Below are 18,494 nucleotides of genomic sequence, written 5' to 3'. Positions count from 1 at the left end.
TCCAAATACACAGAGACACACCTACAAAGTTTACATTCATAATAGCCTACGGACCACCAGCGATTCTTTACTCTTTACTCACTCCGTGTGATTATTAACTTTTGCTGAAACCTTGCGTGCCAAGCTTTTCCCAAAGGTAATTTATTTGTAAAAACAAAACTGCTTACTGGTGCCAAAATCGCATAACATGCGCTCCGTCTGACAGGAGTGCAGAGCTGGAACTGTTGCCTGTTCGCAAGACCACGTTGTTTTGGGCGTTCCTTTACCATTAAAATCGGGACTTGCAGTCTTGTAATGATGTAATATACGCTCTTAAAATCAGTTCCGCCACCTGTGCGCTTTTATTTGGTGACAGTGCGATGAGCGCGTGACCGAGAGCGCGCAGCCATTCGCTTCTCCGCTCGGAACTCTGACGGCATGTCAGCCGCTGCTCGTAGAAACTCGTCCAAAACCGGGAACGGCGTGAAGTCCGAGTCCGACCCGGATAAAACTCGGACGGTACGCAGAGAGCTGTCGAATGAGTGCACACACAGTGAATGGGATAATATTATGGAGTCTTCGTCTAGAGGTAGGGATGCGGGTGAGCAGAACGACCACCAAAGAGAAAAAAAGAAAAAAAAAAAGTGTTTCTCAATTCATTTGTATTGCATTCTTATGTTAATGAACGTATGAAGTTGATCATACGTTTTTAATACTATGACCAGATGTTGCACTGCCCGATACTGGATAAAATATATATTAACAGTTTATATAGCTATATGAAAAACAAATTATTTTATTTTGACAACTTCTCGATTAAGTGACCAAAAGGGGAGAATGCTAAATATTTGTAGTGCTGGTTTGAGCAGATGTTTGGTCTCCAATGACTTCTAAGCACAAAAATCTAAAATTCTAGGTGTTTCGTGTTTCGTATCTTAATGTATAGGCTATTATATTAATTGCTTATCATTTAGTTGAATTTTTCTATGTCCTTTATTCTCTCTCATGTTGGTCTATTGTAAAATCCCTGAAATTTACAATGACATCATCATCCCCCAGGAAGTGTCATCACCATTTTGGTCACATATATTTTAGCGATGGATTTAATAGATTCTGTGATGTTTTGTGGTAGACTGTTAACTGGTTTGTTTCTAAAACATTCAAGACGACACCCTCATGTAAACGCTACTCGATGGCTAACACGTAGTCATTTCCATCCTGTTTGTTTTAAAACTAATCAAGGTTGAATTAATTATATTTAAATGTCTGTACTTGACTACAGTATTTCTAAAAAATATGATGTAAAATTCATTAGACTTCAACACAATTATATAGTAAAGTGTTAAGCACAGCAGAAATTCTCCACATCATTATTAGTGCCAAGATGTGTACATTTCTTTTCAGATTATAAGATATCAAGAGGGAGCATCAAAGGTACCCCTGGAGCTCCTGATGATAATATACCAACAGGTGAATCCAGCTCAATACTATACTGTCTGTGACAATACCAACTTCCTCTTCATTCACTGTGACTGATGTGAATAAATCCTGATCATTGTGTAAATGATAATGAAATACTATGTGGGAAAACTGTCCAGAGTTGGCAGTTCTTGGCTCTGAGACAAGTTTCTGGGACAACTTATTCACTATCATGCCATTCCAAACCTGTATGACTTCGTGTAACACAAAAGAAGATATTGTATAGTGTGTTGGGAACCAAACAGTTTTGGTGAACCTAGACCTCCTTTGTACAATTAATGAGAGATTTCTCAAAATATCTTCTTTTATGCTCCATGGTAAGGAAAGGGTGAGTAAATGACAGAATTTCATTTTTTTTTTTTTTTTTTTTGTTGTAATGAACTATTCCTTTCACTGAACTTTGACTTGCTTTAGTGACACTCAAAAAGAGTAACTTTTAGAGATCATACATTGGACTTTACAAAGCCCATTGACTGTCATTTATTAACCCTTTCTGTTAAACACAACAGTGAAACATCACATGATTATGGTAACATGCAAAATCAAACTGGATTGAACCATGAATATTGCTCTTGTGATGAATGTTTTAGGTTATAACTGAATATAGTAGAACAAGACCTGGAATTTACAGCAGTATAAAGGTTTAGTTTATGATGTCACCTTACACTGACTGGCCTTTTCACGTCACTGAGTCACTTTCTTTATAGATTTACTAGAGGAGTGGAGACTGATCTGTTAGTGTTGGATGCAGTGGTAGATATAATGTTGACTTTATACTGTTTCCTGTGGCAGTGTTGGCTATTCAGTTGGCTATGGTGGAGGGGCCAGATCGACTTCCTGCCGATGAGGACACACAGGAAGTGCTTTGCAGGAAACTTTGTTTGCTGGAAGCTGACCTTTCAGGGGTCATGACCTTAATCTCTGTAGGGCCATCTCTATTCAGACTGCATAAAATAATTAAAACTTTTCTGAAATGTGTTTAAGAAAATATACACGCATTTAACATACTAGTTTCCCTGTCTTGCAGGAACTGTCTGCTCATTTTGTATCCATCAACAGTGAGGAAAGGACTATATTTATCACTTTTAAAACCCTTGAAGAAATATGGAAGTTCAGCACATACCACAAGATGGGTCTGTTCTTATTTCTGTGCAGCAGATATATGCAGATTCTGCTTAATATTTTTGTGGGAACTGATATACACTACCATTCGTTTAGGGTAGGGTAGATTTGGGAGGAAGAAAGGGTGGAAATATTTCTTTTATTCAGCAAAGACACTTTGAATTGATCAATAGTGACAGCAAAGACACTTTAATGTTAAAGAGGATTTCTATTTCATATAAATGCTGCTCTTTTGAACTTTGTATTCATCAAAGAATCCAAAATGCATGGATAATAATAAGAACCGATTTTAATAACTTGAGCACCAATAATGGATGAGTATCAAATCAGCATATTAGAATGATTTCTGAAAGACCAATAATCTGTGGTGTTTATTAAAAGCTAAATATCTCAAAAGACTTACCAAATGTGTAATTTTCACAAGGCTTCTTGGGGCAGTGTATGGAAAACCTTCTCATGGACCAGGAGTTCTGGTTAATCTCCCTCGATCAGCATTCAGGAATTGAGATCTCAATTAAAGAAGAGACGCTAAATCTGATGTATAAAGGCTTTCTAATGCAAGAAGGTAATAAATAGTGTTTATATACTAGAATAAAGCTATTTGATTGTGAATACCTCTGCTTTCCGTAATAAAATAATATTGTTTACTTTTGAGGGTCTTTCTTTGGATGCTGCACAGCAAATCAGATGTTTGATAGCTCTACGTCAGGTAGCGACCTTTATCTGGAGAAGGGGGACATCGCTTTGTTTGAGCCTCCATTCTTAGGATCAGGGTGGACAGTGCTGTCACTTGCGGATGGGGATAGAGGAACCAAACCAAAACCAGCTCTGGAGCCCGTCATTCCCTTTCATGAGTATATGTCACCTTTTGAATTTCATATTAATGTATTGTCATAAAATCAACAGACCACCCAAAACTAAGAATAATGGATTTTTTGTTTTCACTTCCCAAGGTGGTTTCTAAAGTCCTGCCCAGAAAGTATATTAGTGGGTGGTGGAAAGGACACCGGTGGCCTTCCCTTCCAGATTGGTAAGAAAATGTTTAAATTATATATATATATATATATATATATATATATATATATATATATATACAAACATTGATATTGTGAAGAAATATTATTACAATTTTGAAATAGTTCATATAATTGAAAATGGTTATGGTGGTTACTATTTTTCAGGTTTTTTGATGAATAATAATGCCAAAAGAACAGTATTTATTTTTAAAAAATTCAATCAAATATCCTGATCAATTTAATGCATTCCTTTAAAAAAAAATGTTACTACCCTCAAAATATGAACATCAGTGTGTGTATACACTACAAACAAAGATGCACACTAACAAACAAATAACATAAATACTACAGAACACTGGAGATGAAGTAAAATTGACAATGAACATGAGAAAACAGCTTATATAACTTTATGCAACTTTCTAACATAAACCTTCTTATATATCAGAGTTCTCAAGAATTAAGAATTTCACAAAAGCCTGAATATAGTTAATTGTTAAAATTCTTAGACTGGCCATTCCCGTTTTAAAAGTTATAGAGCAAGAAGCTTTAAAATTGCAAAAAAATAATTAGAAAATGATTGAGGATAAATGAAGAGAGAATGGATGTAAGCTGCAAACAAAATCAGTAGCTGAATTTAAAAGATCACACAACTTTTGACATAAGAAGTAGTGGTGCATTCATCATCACAGATTAACTCTAGCACAAGTGTAAATATCTCTCACAGCAGTAGGGGTCTGTGAGGCCACAGAGGAGTATGATGCCGATGGACCAGATGAACTGAGTTTCCAGGCTGGTGAACGCATCATCATCCTGGGCCTGCTGGTGGCCTGTTGTGAATGGTTTTTGGGAAAACTGGAGAAAACTGGGGATACTGGACTTGTCAAAACCAAGCTGGTCAAAACAACCACTTCATCTTGTGAGTAAGTGCTTGTGGGATTTTATGAATATTTCAAGTTGTATTTCTGTTGTGTGGTTTGTCTCAAATTGTTTTTACAGTTTTACTCACTATTACTTTATCCTGCGCTAACATCACAGATCATCTGGCATATTCTTGAATGACGAGGACAGACAAATTGTTACCTTGGATCAGGACAAAATTAAAGAGGAGACTATTGCTTTATTGAAGAAAATATGCCAGTCTAATGTTGGCACAAACTACAAACTTGGTAAGACTCGCAGGGATTTGAATCTTAACATTTTAGCATTTATAAATTAAGTTTTATTTGCTTTTACAACAGCACCTGTGATTTGTCTAAGAAAAAATTACTAATAATTTTATTTTTAAAAAAAGAGGCGTTCCTAACAGACCAGAGGTAGAATTACAGGCACAAAGCAACTATGACAACACCAAACACGTCAACTAAAGTCTTGAATATATCCTGGTCGTAAGCTTTTCTTTTGTGTGGTGTAAACACAGGTAATACAACCTAAATCACCTTTACTGCTCCACCTTGGGAAACTGAACTGATTAGGAAGATTAGGAAACTAATTTGTCACTGCAGGAACTAGTGACCTCTACAAGAAATGCCAGAACAAGTAACCAATGCTATCAGAATTCAATGTCATTTGCACAAGAATAGTCACAACATGGTGGATTTATTAAAAAGCTCAAAAATCAGTACAACTGCTCATCCAGGGAAGAACTTGTGGCACCCTGAGACCAGAAACCACATTGCTGGAAGTGCTGGACTTCTCCCTAACACAAAAAGAGATGTGCAGTCATGCTTCAGACCAATTCAGGATGATTCTTCAAATTACATTATCATCATAGATATCTAACTCTGTTTTCCTAACATCACGATACAACAGAAGTGGTTCTGTTCATTGTTTGTTGATTGGATGTAGGCAGATCTGAATGTGACCTTGCAGTTGATTGTAAGAAAGGGGTTTAAGGGGACTAAATGTTTGGAAAAGTCCAGCATATGCCACTAGAGAGAAGTCTGTCATTTTCAATGGAAGATCGAGTTTTGACATTTTTCTTAAACATTATGAGGTCTTTTTTTTTTAATTAAACATTTTCATGGATGAATTCTATTACTTGAATTTACCAAATAGACAGTAAATTGTCATTTCATGCCAAATTTAATTAATATAAGCAACTAGACTTGCATTTCTAGAAGAAAACATCAGTGCTTGCACTGAACCACAAGGATAGTGTTAAATATTTAATAAATGTTTAAGCACAGGACTTGCATTCTGGTGTGAGGAAAGCAATCTCATTATACTGAATTTACTATTTATTAAAATCTCAATCTAAAATAGCTGCTAAATAACTGAAATGCTTGCAAGGCAGCTGTCATAGCGGTCAAATTACAGATTCTCCTATTCTTTACATACACAGAGTCTTAGAGGGTTTAATCATTTACATTTTGAATGCCTTCATCTGGACTATTATTGTGTTTGTGTGTGTGTGTGTGTGTGTGCGTTATAATTACATTACTTTAAACTTTACTTTAAAAACTTTAATAATTTTTATAAACTTGTAGCCCTATTGGATGTTCACTAGTTAAGAACCACAGTGTTAAACAGATGTAAACAAAAAACATGAGGTCAGATTGCAAATAATATTTGTTATATTTTGAATGGAAGATTGTTCAAAATGTAACTTAATTATTTGTTAAATTATTAATTGTTAAAAGTATTATCACACAGATTACAAAAACACACAGCAAACCTATGGCTAAATTGATCCAATAAAAGCTCATAACAACATTATATGAATAAATAAATGAAAGTAAGGAAGAGGGTTTTAACCGTACTGTAAAGATTTGTTGTGGAGGCTTCTGCACACACACCGTCATGCATTAATGAGATGTTAGGGGAACCAGTAGGCTTGGATCAGATGATGCGGGTCATAGGGTCACAACTACGGTGCCCATAAGGTGACATTGCCGGTTCACTTAGTTTTGTTGTGGCCACAACATCCTTATGTTGAGGGAACAACATCCATTTCTCATGGCCACGACTTCTTATGTTGAGGGAATGACATGTTTTTCTCGTGGCCAGTTTATGATTGTATGTATGCCTATGTGTGATGATAAATGAGCGTGTTGTGTTTTAATTTACAAATGAAACTACGTGAATGATTAATTTCTCAATGAGACACTATAGTATTTATAATTATGGTCCATTAATTAGCTGAAATAAAATGAAATATATGTTAAATTAAAATTGCATTCCAGCAAAAATTCCAGTCAGCATAATCAAAGCTTTATTGGCATGTCGACAATTTACAGTACGCTATTATTTACAAAAGTATTCAGAACGTTAAGTAAAGATATTGAAATGAAAGGGAAAAAAATAATATAAACTAATATACAAATATAACCAATAATAATAGGGTAATAATTGTAGGCTAATAATAAAAATAATAATAATAATATACAAATATTACGGGGGAAAGACGGTAAGTAAATGGACTTACAAGATTGTAGGATGGATAAAAATGTTTTCTTGAAGGCCTATTTAATATAATGCACTTTATGTAACATTTATTCATGATAAACTTCATTTGAATGCTGACTATTGATACAGTCCAGTAGCCAGGGCCTATGGTTAATATAATATTTTAATAATGTAATAATTTCTAGAATAAATAATACAATCATTTCTTAATTCAAAATAAAATATTAATGAATCCATCTCTGATAATCCCGGGTTGCTATGGTCACACAGGTTTGTTTGTGTATTAAACTGAAAATAAAAAAAGAACATCTGTAAAGTTGCAAAGACTAAAGTCTCAAAACCATGGAGATATTCTTTATTAAAGTTAAGAGTCAACCACACTCTCCTAAAATGGCTTGTTGTAATGCCCCCCCACATGTCTACGTCACGATGTGAGAAGATTTGAATAACGCCGCCATAATGTTCACGCAAAGAAAGGCGGCGTGACTTTTATTCTTGCTGTTGCCGTTCCACCATGTTGTGGAGACACTGTGTGTTTCATTGTGAAAGAGAAACTACTTTGTTTGGTCTTCCAAAAGAGGACACAACTAGAATCATTAGTTAAGTTGTATTTACAGCACTGTTCCAGGACAGTTCAGCCTGAATATTCAGATGTGTGCAGTGCATTTTATGGAGTATGAGGACCGTTTCCTGTGATAGTAGCCTATAATGCCGATGTCTGTTTCTATAAAGTGGGGCAATTCCAACTGCAAGCAACTTGCAAGGACAGTCTGGCGCTTCTGACACACAGTACATTTTCATATGTAAAGGATTTGCTACTGATGAATTCAAGCATGAGCTAAAATGTAGAAATGTAGAGTTTCTCATTTCTCCGAAACACAAATGTAGACATGGTTTTATGTTTACGCATCGCGATACGCAATGCAATGCGTAAAAAGACAGTATAAGTCATTATAATCAGTAATTATGTCCCCAGTGGATGCAACAAATGCCTCGATTGTAATGGGTTTTATTTTTTTTATCTCATCGCGCCAGGACTTGGCATCACAGTATGGTGAGGAGCGTAACTTTCCATCACATGCTTGAGACATTCGGCCAATCACAACGCACTGGATAACTGGCAAATCAAAGCACACCTCGCCTGTCAGAATGATGAGCTTTGTAAAAATCGACACATTTCAGAAAGGCGTGGCATAGAGAAGCAACAAAAATGTACATTATGTGGAAAATAATTAGTTTTTTAACCTTAAAGGAACACTCTGAATTTTTGGACTTTAGATTATTCACAGTATCCCCCAGAGTTAGATAATTTCATACATACCTTTTTGTATGTATCCATTTCTGTCCGTTCTGTAAGTGTTATTGGACACACCCACCGCTAGCCTAGCTTAGCACAAAGACTGGATGTAAATGGATAATGGTAGCATAGTAATAAGTTACCAATAAGTTACAAAATAATGCAAACATTTTCCTATTTACATGTTGTGATCTGTATAGTCACAGTGTGTACAAATAACAAGGCTATATGAGACAGAGACCATTTTTAATCGTATAAATACTGGGAACTATATTCTCACTAGGCGTAGGAGCACAGCTAACGTTACTTGGGCGGAGTGGCTACTTGGGCAGAGTGATTAGCGCAGCTAGGCTAGTGGTGGGTGCGTCAAATAACACTTACAGAACGCACAGAAATGAAAAAGGTATGTATGGACTTATCTAACTCTGGGAGATACTGTAAGCTTTAGTAATAAGCTAAAGTCCCAAAAAGTCAGAGTGTTCCTTTAAAGCACATAAACACATTGCATTATACCAGATACACAAAATAATGTTATTTTTAACAACATCATATGACCCCTTTAAGCAACGGTAGAGAAAAATAAAATTGTGTGGGGTTCATATTTGCACACAAATTACAGACAGACGGCACAGCACCACAACAGTTTGGAACTTACAAAGATGGGCCATTCTTTTTTTGTTCTGTTGTGTAATCAATAACAGTAGAAGCACCTGACGTGATTTACATTATTCAGCCACTTGAGGTGCTAAGCACAACCAAATGAACTCACACGACAGGAAACATGACCAGCTTTAAATATTTGTATATACATTTCTTTGTTAATTTGTTTGATTATAATACAATCATTTGTTTTACATACCACAGATCTGGCAAAAGAAATTCCAAGATCAGATGAAAGTAAGTAATCTATCTATCTATCTGTCTGTCTGTCTATCTGTCTGTCTATCTACCTACCTACATATCCTACCTACCTGTCTGTCTGTCTGTCTGTCTGTTCATTCAGAGCAAATTAAATAAAAATAATTGTCATTTTGGTTTTTAGAATTATGTAATATAATTATATATGTGTAAATAGTATATATATATATACAGTATTGTTCAAAATAATAGCAGTACAATGTGACTAACCAGAATAATCAAGGTTTTTCGTATATTTTTTTATTGCTACGTGGCAAACAAGTTACCAGTAGGTTCAGTAGATTCTCAGAAAACAAATGAGACCCAGCATTCATGATATGCACGCTCTTAAGGCTGTGCAATTGGGCATTTAGTTGAATTAGTTGAAAGGGGTGTGTTCAAAAAAATAGCAGTGTGGCATTCAATCACTGAGGTCATCAATTTTGTGAAGAAACAGGTGTGAATCAGGTGGCCCCTATTTAAGGATGAAGCCAACACTTGTTGAACATGCATTTGAAAGCTGAGGAAAATGGGTCGTTCAAGACATTGTTCAGAAGAACAGAGTACTTTGATTAAAAAGTTGATTAGAGAGGGGAAAACCTATAAAGAGGTGCAAAAAATGATAGGCTGTTCAGCTAAAATGATCTCCAATGCCTTAAAATGGAGAGCAAAACCAGAGAGACGTGGAAGAAAACGGAAGACAACCATCAAAATGGATAGAAGAATAACCAGAATGGCAAAGGCTCAGCCAATGATCACCTCCAGGATGATCAAAGACAGTCTGGAGTTACCTGTAAGTACTGTGACAGTTAGAATACGTCTGTGTGAAGCTAATCTATTTTCAAGAATCCCCCGCAAAGTCCCTCTGTTAAAAAAAAGGCATGTGCAGAAGAGGTTACAATTTGCCAAAGAACACATCAACTGGCCTAAAGAGAAATGGAGGAACATTTTGTGGACTGATGAGAGTAAAATTGTTCTTTTTGGGTCCAAGGGCCACAGGCAGTTTGTGAGATGACCCCCAAACTCTGAATTCAAGCCACAGTACACAGTGAAGACAGTGAAGCATGGAGGTGCAAGCATCATGATATGGGCATGTTTCTCCTACTATGGTGTTGGGCCTATTTATCGCATACCAGGGATCATGGATCAGTTTGCATATGTTAAAATACTTGAAGAGGTCATGTTGCCCTATGCTGAAGAGGACATGCCCTTGAAATGGTTGTTTCAACAAGACAATGACCCAAAACACACTAGTAAACGGGCAAAGTCTTGGTTCCAAACCAACAAAATTAATGTTATGGAGTGGCCAGCCCAATCTCCAGACCTTAATCCAATTGAGAACTTGTGGGGTGATATCAAAAATGCTGTTTCTGAAGCAAAACCAAGAAATGTGAATGAATTGTGGAATGTTGTTAAAGAATCATGGAGTGGAATAACAGCTGAGAGGTGCCACAAGTTGGTTGACTCCATGCCACACAGATGTCAAGCAGTTTTAAAAAACTGTGGTCATACAACTAAATATTAGTTTAGTGATTCACAGGATTGCTAAATCCCAGAAAAAAAAAAATGTTTGTACAAAATAGTTTTGAGTTTGTACAGTCAAAGGTAGACACTGCTATTTTTTTGAACACACCCCTTTCAACTAATTGCCCAATTGCACAGCCTTAAGAGCGTGCATATCATGAATGCTGGGTCTTGTTTGTTTTCTGACAATCTACTGAACCTACTGGTAACTTGTTTGCCACGTAGCAATAAAAAATATACTAAAAACCTTGATTATTCTGGTTAGTCACATTGTACTGCTATTATTTTGAACAAAACTGTATATATATATATATATATATATATATATATATATATATATATATATATATATATATAAATTACTGATAGCTAGATTGATACTTAGCTAATTAAAATAATCTGTTTATTTCTATTTTATTTATTTATTATTTTGTCTCCAGACAAGACTCATCAGACAGAATTAAACAATCTAAAACAGAAAGTCAAACACATTCTGAGTGAGGGAGATAAGTCTCAAAGAAATGATGTTTCTTCAGTCACCATCAAGCAACAGATGAAGAAACAAGCTGATAATACAGAGATGTCCCGGGAAACCCCACGTTTTTCTTTCTGCTCAGAACTGGACAGCACCAGTCCAGATGGACATCATGCTCTCCTTTCGTTCTTGAGCAGTCGTGACTACCAGCCAGAGTTCCTGCTCTTGTACAGTGCTTACCCAGAATTCCTCATCTCACTTTTTGATGGCCAATCCGATGAGGAGGAGATAGTGGTGTATTTAGGCATAGCCCGAGAGCTGGCACGAAAGAAGCATGTCTCGTGGGCGCAGAGCAGAATCTGTTTTCTTCTTGGACAGCTTTGCGCAGGGAGGTCGAAGTTTTCTCAAGCTCGGGTTTATTACGAGGAAGCCTTGAATGTACCCAAGGATTGCTTCACAGACATGTTTCTGCTCTCTGCCATTTACTCCAACCTAGCACTCATCTACCTAACACAGAAGAACCATGAAAGATTTTTCACGTTTTCAGAGCGCTTTTCTGCTTTGTTGATGGCTGTCCCTGAATGTTTGTTTGGCTGTGAGGACCCTGAAGTATTAAAATATGTACTTAAAAAGGCTGTACTGGCCAAGAATCAGCTCGCCGAGGCCCGAGCCTGCTTCCTCCAGGCCAAGCTCCACCTGAAGATTAAAGATGGCATGAGTGCAATCCCGTTTATTGAAAGGCTTTTGATCCTTGCCGATGAGGTTCCTGTGGCATGTGATGACACAATGAGCCATGTTTTCCTGGTGTTAGCAAGACTCTACAGTGACCAGAGACTGCCACGCTTGGCTGAAAGCTGTGCAAAGAAAGCGTCACTTCAGGTCAGTGCTACACCTTCATAGTGGTTTCAGAAAGCATTATATGAGATAAATTATATATATATATAAAAAAAAAATAAAAAATAAAAAATAATAATAATATATATATATATATATATATATATATATATACACACATATATATTTAAATATCTTATATAATGTGTAATTTAGTTAAAAATAAATTAAAATGAATTAATAATAGATAAATGAATGAAAAAGATTGATGCATTGGATGAATCAAAAGTTGATTTATGCATTCATCCATTCTCTTTCACAGGTAGGAGCCACCATGTCATACTGTCTTTGTAGTATCTCACTATTGTTGGAAAATGCATCAGAACTGTATGGAGTGGCCATCCCAACACAAATTGCTCCATACCTGACCCGTGCCGCTGCTTTAGTGCCCCCCAGCAAGGAGCCAGTGCTGGGTCATGTCCAAGCTCTGTGTTTGTCCTGGCTCTTCCATAGACACGGTATGCCTGACAGAGCTGTTCACTACATGTCCACTGTCCTCGACCACAGCGGTATATCCAGTATTGGCCATGCAGACAGTACTGCTGCTCTCCTGTGGTTGGCGTGGCTGTACATCTGCAACAAGCAACCTGGCACAGCTCTGGAAGTGCTAGACACTGTGCTGTCATCGCTCCCTGAGCACTGTACTACTCAACTGGAAGGAGTGGTTTACAACATGCGAGCCATTTCATACAGACATTCAGGAGACATCCGACAGGCCTCTGAAAGCTACCGGGCTGCAATTGAGATCTGCGAGGAGTTTGAGGATAGACGGAACTGGGCTATAGCACTGGCCAACTTTGGATTCATGTGTTTGCAAATCAAGGCTAAAAGATTGGCAGAGGAATACCTCACTCAGTCAGTGGAGCTGTTCTCCGAGCTTGAGGATGAAGGGCATGAACTCAGTTTTATTTCAGTGCTTCTTGAGTTGGGGAAACACTTTGTTTCCCAGGGAAACCATGAGCATGGGAAGACCTACTATGAATGGGCCCTGCTGATCGCCATGTTTATAAATCACATGGATAGTAAGTGTCTATCATAGTATTAGTGAAAGTATCAGTAAGGATTATCTCTATAATACTAGTGTCTAGAACAGCTTGATGTTAGAAATTATATAGTAAGGAATTATATTTTGGTTTCTGATTGTACAATATGTCAAAATAAGTCTAATAATTAAAGCAAAAAATAATAATTCTGTGATCAATCTCATTCCAAACTATTCAGCGAAAGACATTTGAATGAAACCTGACAGATTTCTGTCTGTCCAGTAAAGGCCCATTCCAACTAAACTTTGTCACTTCAAAAAATACATAAAGACATCATAAAAACAATCCATACAGATCCATGCTTATATGTGAATAGATGCCTAAATAAAATCTGTTATATGAAGCAATCATGTCTCTCCAGAAACCTTGGATTTAACCTCTTAATTCATATGGATTATTTTTACAATGACTTAACTTTTTGAAGCATCAAAGTTTTGGTGTTATGGATTTACAATGGAGAGATAAATCATTCAGTTTTCATTAAAAGTATCTTCATTTGTGTTTCAAAGCTGAATGAAAGTCTTATAAGTTTGAAATGAGTGTGAATAAATGGGTGAATTTCCATTTCTAAATGAACTTGTTCGTAGTGTTGTACATGTCTGTGCACGTTATTCTGAATTCCCCTCCAATCACCTGGCTACAATTTAGTATGTCCACTACTGTGCACACATCTAGTCAGTCCCCTATGGACAAAATCAATTCCCATCTATTTTAGTATTGTGCATATACTAGAATTTTGGTTTGATCTTTTATCAGGTTTGCTGGTCACCAGACTTACCTCTCAAAAATGTATTCTTCTTCACATGACAACAGGCCAGTTGCAAGCCACATGTCACCTGTGTCAGCTTTACGAAGAGGTGTGTCCAGATGAAGCCCAGTGTATCATCTACAACGAGCACCAGCTGAACCTTCTTCAGCGGATAGGAGACAAGAGCTTAGAGGGAGAGATACTGGACAAGATCAGTCAGCTGTACCTGAACCTGGCTACCGAGAAGTGAGACCTAATTATTTTTTAGGTTTATGAGAGATGTTCTAAACATACAGTGCAATACAAGAGATAGTTTATCCAGAAATGCAATTTTTGTAATCATTAACTCAACCTAGCTCAATCAATTAATGAGTGCCATTTCACTGGTTTTCATTCTTCTTCTGTGAAAATATTTGAGAAATATCTCAAAAGGATTGGAATGGCATGAGGGTGAGTAAATGATGACATTTTCATTTTGGGGTGAATTATCTCTTTAATGTTGATAAATAAAGTTCTTGATAAAGTTAAGCTGGTTTAGCCCGAAGTTGTTGCAATAATGAGGAATTGCCAGTTGTAAGACATCACATTATTATAAAGGCTGCAGACAGCCTTACTAAAGGTGATCACGTCATCTCTCAGAGCCAACAGAGCCGCTTTAGATTACACCAAACAGAGCCTGGGCATCTTCATCGACTTGGGCAGAAAACGCAAGGAGGCTCATGCCTGGCTAAAGGCAGGGAAGATTTACCACATCCTCCAACAGACGGAGCTAGTGGACCTCTACGTGCAGGTGAAAACCATCTTCATTCAGCGTCCTTTCCTGCATTTATTTGGAGTCACTGTTACTGGAAACAGGGGCAGGGGACAACTATTGAGTATTAATTCAAGTTCTAAATCAAATGTAAAAATGATTACTGACATTCAAATGTATGAATGTAATTGAGTTAAGAGAATGCTGACATAATATAATGGTGAGAACACATCAACCAAGATTTGGAATTGTACTTAAACTCATAAGGCAATCATTTTTAATAATTTAAGTTTTTCATCTAATATTTATATTTTATTTTATTTGGCTTTATTTCAATTAATGAAAACCATTTTTAATAGTTTCAACACTGGTTTAGAACTGTAGTCTAAACAAAATATGGCAACCCAAAGAAACTAAAATATTTAGACTTGTTGTCATTTTAACCACTATTTAATTTCCATACTATTTGGGTTATTTCATAATTTGGATGATTTCAATGTGGAAAATAGTAATAATAAGGAATCTGTGTGTGTACCTACTTTACCATATTTTGTGGACAAATTTGTACACAAAAGTGAGCAAAACCTGACAAAATCAACAAAAGCCTCCATTTGGGAACATCCTCATTTGTAAAACTGGTATAAAATTAAATCAGAATCAGAATGAGCTTTATTGCCAGGTATGTTTACACATATAAGGAATTTGTTTTTGTGACAGAAGCTTCCGCAGTGCAACAGCACAATTCCCTGCAATTCAAATATGTTGTTGCTGGACATTTGCTTTACCTTTTCTTTAGAGGTTAACTATAGGCCTGTTCTTTATATAATAGGTAGCCCAGGACATGGCTTTGAGCACAGGAGACACACTCTTCACCCTGGAGATGTTGGAAGCAGCTGGAGATGTGTTCTTCAACAGCTCACATGACAGGGAGAAAGCCATCTGCTTTTACAGGGTAGGTCATGCACACTTTGTTGGTGATGAAGAGAGAATACTTTCTAGTGTTGTTATTGTACTCTGTGAATATCAGGTCCCTGTTATTTCATTTTTCTTTATTACAATTTTGTTTAAATTGGAAAACTTTAATGACGTTCATAATCCTTCCGTTCGTTTGTCAGCGAGCTAAGAATGTTTGTTTCTGTGTGTTCGTAAGGACCGAGCCCTTCCCATCGCACTAAAGACGAGCAGTGTGCGCTCTCAGCTTAGGCTGTGTAACAAGCTTTCAGAGCTTCTGCTGCAGCTGGGACAGTGCTCAGAGGCCATTGAGTATGCTCAAACTGCATTAGACATTAGCACGAGTCTAGGTGGGTTAACACATGTGCACAAACTCAAGCACACCATTACTCTACTGCTAAAAAATAGGGGTCAGTAAGATTTTATTTGATATATAAAGGATGTATTAAAATGATCAAAAATGTTATTTAATGTGTGTTTTTTTTTTAAATAAATGCTGTTGTTTTGAATGCCTGCTAAAAAAATCAGCTTTGTCCTCAGAGGAATACGTTACATTGTACAATGTTATTTCACATACTGTTTTTACTATAGTTTTGATCAAATAAATACAGCTTTGGTGAGCATAAGCAAACTTTTGAATGGTAATGGCATCACTAATTTGTACAACATAATATTCACATTCATAATGGTCTTAATCCCTGTTATGTAGAACTCTTTGACTTTTTTTTTTTTTTTTTTTCTAAATCCAAGTTATTTATTGTATTATACTGATTTATAAGCCTTCATGGACTGTGGCTTCCTGCCAAATATTTGGTCTGTTTTGAGAATAAAGCACACATGGTAAACTCATGTTCATGACATTACACAGTTGAAAAGCTTTAAAGACATATAACAGTCTTTCCCTTTATCTGTGTATTTTCCTACAGCTGACCATTTAAATGAGCGAGTGGCATTCCATAGACTCGCTACGTTGTACCATTGTCTGGGTCAGTTTGAAATGGCAGAGCACCACTTTCTGAAAGCCCTGTCCCTGTGCCCCTCACCCCTGCAGTACGACGAGGAAGGCCTGTACTATGTCAGGGTTTACAAAACACTTGGAGACATCATCTTCTATGATGTAAAGGTAAGCCAGTGGAGGTGTTGCAGTTCTTAATTAACCAGAAGATGGCAGTCTAAATACATACTAAATGATAATATATTCACACCTCATTCACATCAGGAACAGAAGCTCACTCATGTTCAGAATGAAAATATATTTATATTTCATTATATAAAGCACATGCTCTATCTAGGCATGAGATCAGCTAATGACAAAAAAAGAAGAAGAAAAAAAACGGTTATTTTCATATTCACTATGACTACATAATAATAATTATTATTATTGTCATTATTAAAATAATAGTTTTATTGTTGTTTAAATATCATAAAATAAAATAAAATAAACAAACCACTAAAGAAATATAGTACTAGTGTAATAATACTGTGGCACTCATAAAAAATAATATTTATTGAAAAATAAATATTATTATATTTATTAATTATAATTATTACTGTTTTATATATACTCACCATTGCTTGTGTTTTACTTACATACACAGCTGCTGGATGCAGGGCAGAAGCTATGGTATCCATTAGGGGGTATTGCATTGACGATAATAGTGTTATTAAAAAAATATAAAATATTGTTATCATTTTAATTAGGGGTGTCATGATATTGTCGGTAACAATGATATTTCAAAATGAAAAACACACAGCGTTAAACTCTATAGTGACTAATACTTCAATCTGTTAATAGAACAACAGAACTAAAGTTTTAATCTCTTCACAACTAGACTGAGTTATATTTGAATGTCTAAATAGATCAATAGGACTAATATTGTAAATCTTCTCTTCCTCTGTATCCCAGGACCCATTTGATGCTGCTGGCTATTATCACCTGGCCTTGGCTGCTGCTATGGATCTGGGCAACAAGAGGTCTCAGCTAGAGCTGTGTACTCGGTTGGCCACCATCTACCACAACTTTCTCATGGACCGTGAACTCTCGCTGTTCTTCTACCAGCGAGCCAGAGCTTTCGCTAATGATCTCCATATCCGTCGTATCAACCTGGCACCAGACTACAGCTTCAGGACCACAGCCCAGTACAAAAGCACAATAACTGGGGCAAGATAAAGCTGGACTCTAATGGGATATTAAACTTCCACTGCATGCTTTTGATTTGACTTGTGTGTCAATTTCCCATGCTTGCTTTTTATTTGCTGGATGTTATGTGTATTAGTTGAATTACTGAATGTCTGACTCATGATAAATTGTTCATTGGTCCAACAAGTGTTTACTGGAGTGTAAGCAATACAACTTTCAGACACTGTCCACTTGGCTCAATATCCCATGTTGTAAATAACTAAAAGACAGATAACATTTCCCTATTCTTTTTCTTTCTTATGGAAGATCATTTTCTAAAACTGATTAAAAAATATATATATATATCGGTATAGAATTTGTTGTCTAGTTTTCAATTCAAATCCGGTTAGCTACCTTTGGTTGACATGGAAGTGGTGAACACATTTTTACCTCAACAAGGGCTGATCTGTACTAAGTCCAGTGAATTACAGGAATTTTAATTTTTAATAAACATGTTAATGCCAGGAGAAATTCATGACTTGGTCTAAACCCTTGCAGTTCAGTGAAAACAAGTCCCCTGGCACTGCAGGGCATTCAAATGTACATGGTAAAAAGAGACGATGTCCCCCTGGTCACCAATAAAAACTGGATTTAATATTTAATTGTTTACAATATAACATATCAAGGTACTTTATAACCATACAAACCTTGAGTACCTACAAACACAATTTCTGCTCTTTTATTTTTCATCCTAAAAAAATAGGTCTGTTGGTATCCAAACAGTTTATTATAAC

At 36.3% G+C, this 18,494-nt stretch overlaps 1 protein-coding gene across 4 annotated transcripts; it reads left to right on the top strand.

Moving 5' to 3' along the window:
• Nucleotides 1-70: 70 nt before the first annotated feature.
• On the top strand, nucleotides 71-18,193 carry LOC113051599 (SH3 domain and tetratricopeptide repeat-containing protein 1-like). Of its 4 annotated transcripts, none has more exons than XM_026215495.1 (18): nucleotides 71-136; nucleotides 1,384-1,449; nucleotides 2,251-2,381; nucleotides 2,486-2,591; nucleotides 3,005-3,145; nucleotides 3,236-3,434; nucleotides 3,534-3,610; nucleotides 4,321-4,516; nucleotides 4,632-4,762; nucleotides 9,163-9,195; nucleotides 11,160-12,073; nucleotides 12,351-13,110; nucleotides 13,945-14,125; nucleotides 14,519-14,669; nucleotides 15,460-15,582; nucleotides 15,781-15,931; nucleotides 16,508-16,704; nucleotides 17,488-18,191. In XM_026215495.1, exons 3-18 carry the CDS (start codon nucleotides 2,271-2,273, stop codon nucleotides 17,749-17,751), a joined length of 3,735 nt encoding a protein of 1,244 aa, XP_026071280.1. In that variant the 5' UTR covers nucleotides 71-136; nucleotides 1,384-1,449; nucleotides 2,251-2,270; the 3' UTR covers nucleotides 17,752-18,191. The 4 variants fall into 4 exon arrangements, with proteins under 4 accessions (XP_026071280.1, XP_026071279.1, XP_026071278.1 ...); XM_026215494.1 differs by lacking the exon at nucleotides 71-136 and adding an exon at nucleotides 193-568 and having other exon boundaries at nucleotides 4,324-4,516; nucleotides 17,488-18,193; XM_026215493.1 differs by lacking the exon at nucleotides 71-136 and adding an exon at nucleotides 194-568 and having other exon boundaries at nucleotides 17,488-18,192.
• Nucleotides 18,194-18,494: the final 301 nt, after the last annotated feature.

Source organism: Carassius auratus, chromosome 32 (genome assembly GCF_003368295.1).
Source record: "Carassius auratus strain Wakin chromosome 32, ASM336829v1, whole genome shotgun sequence".
Classification (NCBI taxonomy): Eukaryota; Metazoa; Chordata; class Actinopteri; order Cypriniformes; family Cyprinidae; genus Carassius; species Carassius auratus.
The sequence above is the reverse complement of the archived record's forward strand: the minus strand, read 5'-3'. Positions and strand labels throughout refer to the sequence as shown.